This window comes from Poecilia reticulata, linkage group LG2 (genome assembly GCF_000633615.1).
Source record: "Poecilia reticulata strain Guanapo linkage group LG2, Guppy_female_1.0+MT, whole genome shotgun sequence".
Taxonomy (NCBI): Eukaryota; Metazoa; Chordata; class Actinopteri; order Cyprinodontiformes; family Poeciliidae; genus Poecilia; species Poecilia reticulata.
The window spans coordinates 20,838,324-20,846,841 of NC_024332.1; the positions used below are offsets into that span (position 1 = coordinate 20,838,324).

General features: G+C 40.5%; 1 protein-coding gene across 2 annotated transcripts in view; it reads left to right on the plus strand.

Annotated features, from left to right (window-relative positions):
- The first annotated feature begins 4,914 nt into the window (after positions 1-4,914).
- Positions 4,915-8,518, plus strand: part of LOC103456753 (sterol 26-hydroxylase, mitochondrial-like) — a 7,731-nt gene continuing 4,127 nt past the window's right edge. Inside the window, exons 1-5 of one of the 2 annotated variants that reach the window (XM_008396473.2) lie at positions 4,915-5,242; positions 6,032-6,222; positions 6,441-6,640; positions 6,799-6,996; positions 7,109-7,266. In XM_008396473.2, coding sequence (XP_008394695.1) covers positions 4,979-5,242; positions 6,032-6,222; positions 6,441-6,640; positions 6,799-6,996; positions 7,109-7,266 — 1,011 coding nt within the window. In that variant the 5' untranslated portion in view covers positions 4,915-4,978. The remainder of the gene's footprint in view (positions 5,243-6,031; positions 6,223-6,440; positions 6,641-6,798; positions 6,997-7,108; positions 7,267-8,518) is intronic. The other variant, XM_008396481.2, reaches the window with a different exon arrangement.

Here is an 8,518-nt window from a genome sequence, read left to right on the forward strand (position 1 = left end):
AATACTGAATCGATGGATAAGAACAGTTTTTCCTCACCTGTCTGTCTCCTCCCGCTCAGTAGTTCTTCAGAGAAAGGCAGACGCAGAGGCCTGTCAGTGTCTGTTGTATTTCATTACCTCTCTGCTTAGACCGCGACTCCGAGCTGAAGCAGAAACGATACTTCAACGTTTTCCATCATCTGACAAGTAGCAAGTCTACTCCACTTTATTTACCAAAAACTTTTTTTTTTAAATTCACCAAAAACTGTTCTGTAATCTAGAACGTTCGCTACGTTGAGTCATGCATCACGGGCAAAAGGTCAAAGGTAACAAGATGACCGGAGGGCTTATTATGTTGTACAGAAAATCCCAACGAAAAAACAAAATAATTTTAGTACATGTTATTATGTGTCAGAAGAGGGCTTAGAAAATAATAATAATAATAATAATAATAATAATAATAATAATAATAATAATAATAAAAACATTTTGGACCAAAAGGGCACTTGGGGGCAAGGAGCAAAAGGGGCAGGTGCTCAAGCACCCCTAGCCCCTCCCTCTGCACGTACCTGCAGGTTCAGGTGATAAACTAAACCAATGTAAAAATGAAAGCGGTGCATGATTTACGTACAAAATGTAAGTTTTATAGTAAAACTAGGTGGCATTCAATCAGTGAGTGAATTTTTATTATTTTTTATTTTTCAGTAAATACTTGGACTGAAAAGAATTACATTTTATGAGGACTATTCGGGAGAGCATAAACCTCATATTCTCCTTACAGAAGAAGCAATCGCTGTTAGATGAGTGTGTTTGGGTAAAGATAAGTGTTAATAATTAATCACTTTAACCGGTCCAGTATCTGCCCCGACATGAGCTGCATGTGAGAACATCCTGAACTGTAATCTGGGTCTCTGTGGTCAACTGGTTTCAGAGTTTCAAGCTCTTTATCTGGAGTAACGAACCTCTTTGTGGCTGGAGGACCAGGCTGTGTGGAAGCTGTGAGTCGGGGAACGTTTCTCCAGTTCTGAAGGGAATCCCTGGACGGACCAGGTCCATTCTCAGCTCCAGGAGGTTCTGATGTCTGATGGGTTCTGACAATTTCAGCAGATATGTTAAACATTCAATAATGTCATTTTACCTTTTTAGTCCATATGAATCATTATATCCAGACTTGTTGCTGTTCCACAAAGTCAGGAGCTTCTGCAGCCGACCTTCAATAAAAGAAAAGTGTTTTTGTTCATTTCTCTCCACATATTTAAGTAACAGATTCACTTTGAGGAGATTGTTGTTTTAAATCAGGAATGTAAAACAGAAGTAAAATAAAACAGGTCTGGACTTGGACATCAACACATGTATAAATCATTCCACAGTTTCAGGTTTTTGCATTTCCTGACCAGCAGAACAGAGTGCAGGATCCAACATGGCGGATGTTAACTTACGATGAGTGGTCTTCTGGACCCATGCAGCCAACTTGCGTTTCAAAGTCCAGTGGCACATCGCTGGACTAAGATGAGGAAGGAGAGTCTGATCCTGGAGGGATCCCAAACAGGAAAACTAAATATTATCTGCAGCCATTTTCTTTTCTTAATGTATTATTAGATAGTAATGCAGTTTTACTGACCTGTGATCAAAAACAGCTGATGTCAGCAAATGTGTTGTTTACCAACAATTTCCTCTGTAAATAATCTAAATACTCTACAGTGTAGCATCGGTAATACTCTGTTTACTCTGTAGATATATAATGTTGGGATTTAATCTATTCATTGTCAGCTATGATTTAATCTATTCATTGTCAGCTATGATTAACTTCCTGTTTGTTTTATTTTGAAGGGACTACTTCCTGTTTAACCAGTTTGATAGGAATGAAGTTATGGCAGCGCTTATAAATGCTTTTGTTATTAGGAGTTTTCTTGATAAATGGGCAAAGTGTGTTTATTATCTAAGTTTTAGGTATTTTGTGAGTAAAGTTGTGAATTTGCCAAACTTAAGGTTATTTTAAGGTGTAAACATAATCAGATATAAGACTATGAATTATAGCTTACACTTATTTTGTGAACACACACCCACCTCTGACTGTTTAATTTTATACAGTTTCATCAATAATGTGTCATCGTTCATTTGGAGAGTGAATTAAATATTATTATTATTCAATAATAACCTGGTTTCCAGTTCAGTGAAGCCAGTTGATCAACATTAGAGACTGAACTATAGAAAATGTTTCCACTGATACTTTCATTGATATAACTTTAATTTATAGAAACTGATTATCCATTTAGACGCTTTTCTATCCAGCAGGTTTTAGTTGATAGTTTGGAGAAACGAAGCAGCTGCTGTGAAAATGTTAACAAGAGAAATGCAACTAAAAAACTTCCTTCTCCATCGTTTCTTTACTTTCCTCCATCAATGCTGAACGTTACCTGCAAAGTTCAAAGTTCAACTCTGGATGTTTTACAGCAAACTGCCCATTCTGTGCTTTATAAAACGTTTGGGCTCCTGCTGCAGCAGAGACACTAAAATCTCATTAAAATGGTTCACAGACTGATTCCAACTAAGAGGCTTAGAGGATTTATGGATTTAAAGATACAGCAACGAAAAGGCTTTTGATACGGAGAGTCACAATTTACTGATCTCAAGGCTTTCATCATTTAATCTCTCAGAACGGTCATTGTCTTGGTTTCCATCATATTTTAAAGATCGTCACCAATGTGTTGTCATTAATAACATAAATCTGTTTTATGTAAAATAGTAACAGGGATTCCACAAGGAACCATCTCAGGTCCTTTTAGTTTGTATGTTAACAGTTTTCCTGAAATTTGCCCTGAAGCCAAACTGCAAATGTTTGCTGATGACATCATCGTTTACACATCGGACCAAAGCAGAAATGTAGTCAGAGAAAAACCTGCAGAGATCATCATCATGGCTAAAGGATTCCTGTTTAACTCTCAGTACAGAGAAAACAAAGTGCATTTGCTTTCCAATCAAGATCACAGTCCCTGAATGTCCAGATCAATGGATCCTATTGAAAATATCACAAGGAAAATATTTAGGAATAATTCTGGAAGCTTAGTTAAATTTTAGGCTCGATGTTGATAAAATCAGCTGTTAGATCAAATACTAACTGTTTTAAATTATTATAAATGGTTTAACCCTTCACTGTGCAGAGATGGTTTTGACTCCATGATTGTCTCACAGTTTCCTGTGGAGCTCCTGTCTGGTCTCAGACCAGTTAACTCAAACCATCAGCAGGTCTCCATCATCGGCCTTTAAAGGTTGTATATCAAAAGCCAATCAGGTTCCATCCCTGTGACATTTTGGCTAAATTTGGCATTTTGGATTTTACTAATTTTATAAATTATAACCTTATAAAATTGATTCTTAAGTGTTTAAACGGATTTGCACCGACACCTTTAAGCGATTCCAGAGACTGCAGGGCAGCAGCAGATACCAGGGCAGGTTTAGATGGAAATGTAAGGTTTCCTTTGAGGAACCAGTTTTGCTCAAAGTGCTTCAGTCTGAGAGGGTCTGCAGTTTGGACTCACTTCCTGTTGACTTAAAGTCTCTAACCAGTTTTAGTTAAAAAACAAACAAAATTCTGGTTATGTCAAAAACAGAACTGAATCCATTTTAAAGTTTATCACTAATAAATATGTTTATTTTAATATTTATATTTTTCATGACTTTGATTCTCAAAAGAGAGACATATGTACACCCTTATGACGAAATTTAATCGATATAGTGATTTATGACCCTAATCATTAATTGCCCCCCTCCTAACCCACTTCTGTTAATCTAAAAATACGTAAGTGCAAACATAAGCATTCCTTTCATGCTTATTGTTGTTGTTGATTGGATGAAGGAAATCATAAACGCTACTTAAAATGTGTTGTACTTTAATTCTTTAAAATTACCCACACTGAGCACTAGTGCCATGGAGCCTCCCCTTTGTGAACGTGTTGTACTTTAAATCATTCACAAATGTCCTGGGTGGGTTTAAATTGTACCTACCAGAGAGAAATGTTTTATTGCTGATACTTGTCTCTGTTTCTATTGGCTAATTCATGGAAGCGGTGGGAAAATGTTTACCAAAGATGGAAATGTTTATTTTTAGTTATTAACAGGTGGGAAAGGAATGCTTATGTTTGCACTTATGTATTTTTAGATTAACAGGTGTAGGATGTAGGGGGGGAGCAATTAATGATTAGGGTCATAAATCACTCTATTGATTAAATTTTGTCATAAGGGTGTCCATATGTCTCTCTCTCAAAATTACACAATTACAGTTAATATTTTAAGTAAATTGTGATTTGTTTTTGTTTTTTCTCATTTGCTACGTTTCCATTTCAAATGAAATTATTTATATTTCCAAGTAATTTAATTATTTTGTGGTGTGTGATTGTTTTAATGAACTCCATCTCTACCAATATACAAGTAAAATTATAATTTTATTCACATGATTAAGTCAATATATCTCTTMATTAGAAACTAGTAAAAACTATGAAGTTCAACAGTTTTCTGTTTGATTATCAGTTCTCACTGCCCTCTGGTGGTGAACTATCGGAACTACAGATTTTATTCTTAATTGTTCAACCGGAAGTGTTGTTTATCTTTCTTTGTTCTAATATTCACTTTAATCAAGTCAGATAGAGTCAGCTGACATTGCTGTTGGTAAATAAGAGTCACTGCAGGATTTTATTTAGTCTGAACAAAAACTGTTTCCTTCGTGATAGACAGACAGACGGACAGACAGATATAAAATATTAGAACGAAGTTTGTGAACATTAAGTGTTTATCTATTTATTAGTGAATAAATATTTTGTTCTCTTTAATGTTAGTTGATCATCAGCTCTGATCTGATCTCATAATGAACTAGTTTCCACTCAGCGACCTACAGAACAGTCATTGTTCGGTATCCCCGTGTCCGCCTGCAGGGGGCGCCACACAAAGCCCCGAGTGTCAAAGCCAAGCATCAGCCTCGAGGTATCAGACAACAGGCAGCACCATGGGCGGCTGCCGGGCTGCTGCAGCCGGGGCTCTCCGCCTSGCAGCGCACTGCACCCGGACCCAGAGGCCGCTGCAGCCGGGGGCCGGAACCGGAACCGGAGCTGGAGCCTCGGTCTGGGCCCGGAGGAGCCTGAGCGAACCTGCGGCCTTAGAGCCGCGGAGGAGGCTGAAGAGCGCCGCGGAGCTTCCGGGACCCAGTTGGTTCACCACCCTGTACTGGCTGTTCATCAGGGGCTACGGAGCTAGAGGACACCTGCTACAGGTAACACACACACACTGCTGCAGGTAACACACACACACTGCTGCAGGTAACACACACACACTGCTGCAGGTAACACACACACACACACTGCTGCAGGTAACTCTCTTTCTCTCCGAGTCTCTTTACCTTTGAGGTTTATTTCCTTTTTTTGTTTTTATTATGAAATATTCTAAATATTTTCTTTCTGTCTGCATCTTTCAACCCGATATGGATAGATATAGATAGAGATTTTATATAGATGTGATTTTATAGATATAGATGTGATTATTAGCATGAATTTATTTCTCTGCTGTTATGCAAATAATATTTTACATCAAAAAGTTTTAAATGAAGATGAAAAATATCTGACAAACGGCCAAAAGTGATTTTCTTTATTTTACTTGTRAATTTAAATGTTTTGCCTTTTTTAACTAAAATATTAAAATTTTGTGCTTCAGCTGAGATGAAACATTCCTGGAACTTCTTCAGAAGAAACATTTAAATAAAATAATCCAAAATGTTTTAAATTAGCTTCTGCTGAAATAATCCTGAGAGACGATCCGTTTACCAGTCTGAGCTTCCAGAACCGTTTGGCTAGATGAGCGTGTGTGACTGTGTGTGTGTCTGTGTGTGTGTGTGTGTGTGTGTGTGTGTGTGTGTGTGTGTGTGTGTGTGTGCGCGTGTGCGTGTGTTTGCGTATGTGTGTTACAATGTGTGTGTTACAGTGTGTGTGTGTGTTGCAGTTTGTGTGTTACAGTGTGTGTTACAGTGTGTGTTTTCCACCACCCTGACCTCTACGTCTCCCCTCAGTGCCTCCAGAAGCGGCGGTACGGCCCCATGTGGCGGTCCCGGTTCGGTCCGTTCCAGCTGGTGAACGTGGCRTCTCCGCGGCTCATCGCCCAGGTGATCCAGCAGGAGGGCCGGTACCCGGTCCGGGTCGAGCTGCCGCACTGGAAGGAGTACCGGGACCTGAGGGGGCAGGCGTACGGTCTGCATGTGGAGTGAGTCCAGAGTCCATCTGCTGAACTAGATCAGAACCAGATCAGAACCAGATCTGGCTGATTATTAATACCTCAATTGCGACTCTAATCTGTTGTCATGACAACGTGTGGCTGAATAGAAATGTCTGGTTTCTCAGAAAGCGTCTTCATAAACGTTTAAAGTCTCATGATTTTTCAGCAGTCCGACTCTCTGATCGGGTCTCGCTGTGGTTCTGCAGTTCTGGACCGGAGTGGCACCGGATCCGCAGCGTCCTGAACCCCAAGATGCTGCAACCCAAAGAGGTGTCGGCCTTCGCCCCTGTGGTCCAGTCCGTGGTGGACGACCTGCTGGCCCGGCTGGAGCTGCTGCGGCGCCGCAGCCCCGACGGCGCCACTGTGCCCGACCTGGCCGCCGAGCTCTACAAGTTTGGCTTTGAAGGTGGGCGGGGTATCAGGCTGGGGGTGTGATTTCCTACAGCTGTGTGACCTTTATCAGATTGGGGGATTTGGGGATGTGGCCTTCAGTGGACTTTGGGGCTGTTTCTTCATGTTTTGGGGCGTGTCCTTCTCATCAGCTGACGACCTGCCTTCCTGCAGGCATTTCTGCCGTCCTGTTTGAGACGCGGCTCGGATGCCTGCAGGAGGAAATCCCTGCCGACACGCAGCGCTTCATCACTGCCGTCAACGACATGCTGACGCTGTCCGACCTGGTGGTACTGCTGCCGCGCTGGAGCCGCAGGCTCCTCCCCTTCTGGAGACGCTTCGTCCAGTCCTGGGACGACCTCTACGGTGTAGGTAGGTCAGCGGCTGGACTTCCTGAAACACTGAACCGGACYCAGTAACTGGTCCCAGTAACCAACTGGTCCCAGTAACCAACTGGTCCCAGTAACCGGTCTCGTCTCCTCAGCTCAGAAGCTGGTGGACCGGCGGATGGCAGAGCTGGCGGCGCAGCCTGGCGGTGGCGATGAGGGGATGTACCTGACATACCTGCTGTCGTCTGATAGGCTGAGCAGAGCCGAGGTTTACATCAGCGTGACGGAGCTGATGCTGGGCGGCGTCGACACGGTGAGGAACGCCATGAGGCATCGATGTTACGCCATGTTTAGATGGAAACACTGAATGGAGTAAAAACACCAGAAACTCAGATCAACAGAGATTAATCTCTGAAATATGAGTTGTTGGTTTTTGGTTATAACGTTTTTCTTTTCTTTCAGCCTCAATGCGCTAATTTATAAAAAAAAATGTGATGAACTATTTTAGCAAACTTCCCCATCAGTTTTCGTTTCTCCTCTCAGTTAAAGAAATGAATCAATAAGTTTCACACAGTAACATTTAAATATAATTTCAAATTTACTGAATTTTATTGAGGCTCTTTGGGACAAATAGAGGAGAAAATAGTAAAACTAAGATTTCTAGTCGTAGTTTTGTTTTGTTCAGGAAAATGTTTTCATGTTTCTGTCGTTTCTTCAAACTGTTTCTGTTTCCTCTGCTGCCAACAGGAAGTTCATAAAAACACATTTTACGTAATAATTAGTTTCTCTTTAAAATGTTAAACCTCTTCCTGTTTTTCCTCTGAAACCTGGAGATGTTTTTACAGCTAGTCGTTGTACTCAGATGTTTTTATGAAGTTCTTAGATGAAGCGGATCGATAACAGAGACCTGACGTCTCGGCGCCGCCCGGTTCTGGATGAGTCAGAGCTGAAACATTCAGGTTGTACCTGAACAGGTTCAGACCTGAACAGAACAAAGAGTTCATTCCTCTGAGTCTCTGCAGGAACAATCAGCAGAGACTCAGTTATCTAAATGTCACAGTTTGTTCAAATCATCTTAATATTTCCTGTTTGACCTTTGAACCTTTGGTTCGGCTGCAGCTTTAGGAAACATTTTGCTGCGTCGTCGTCTTTCTGATCAGAGAATCTGAAACGTCATGAAGACGGAGGAACTGGAGCTGCTGCTTATTAATTAATATTAATAACGTTTTATTAATTATTAATAACTTTTTGTTTCTGCTCCTTTAGATTGACTCAGATTTTATCTCCAGATTAACGTAACAAACTAAATCCTGGTTTGATTCTGTAAAAATATTTATACTGTTTATAAAATATAAATCAAAAGTGATGAATTCATAAACCTCAGATTAATCACTTATTTAATCCTAATCTCAATAATGTCATAAATTAGGATCTAAATGAACAAAAATGTTTAAAAATATGAAAAGTAATTAAATACTAGAGGTGTGTCGATCGATTGGCCACCGATCATAATCGGCTGATTTCCGTGAAAAAGTGCATGATCGGTGATCGGCGATCATTGGCTC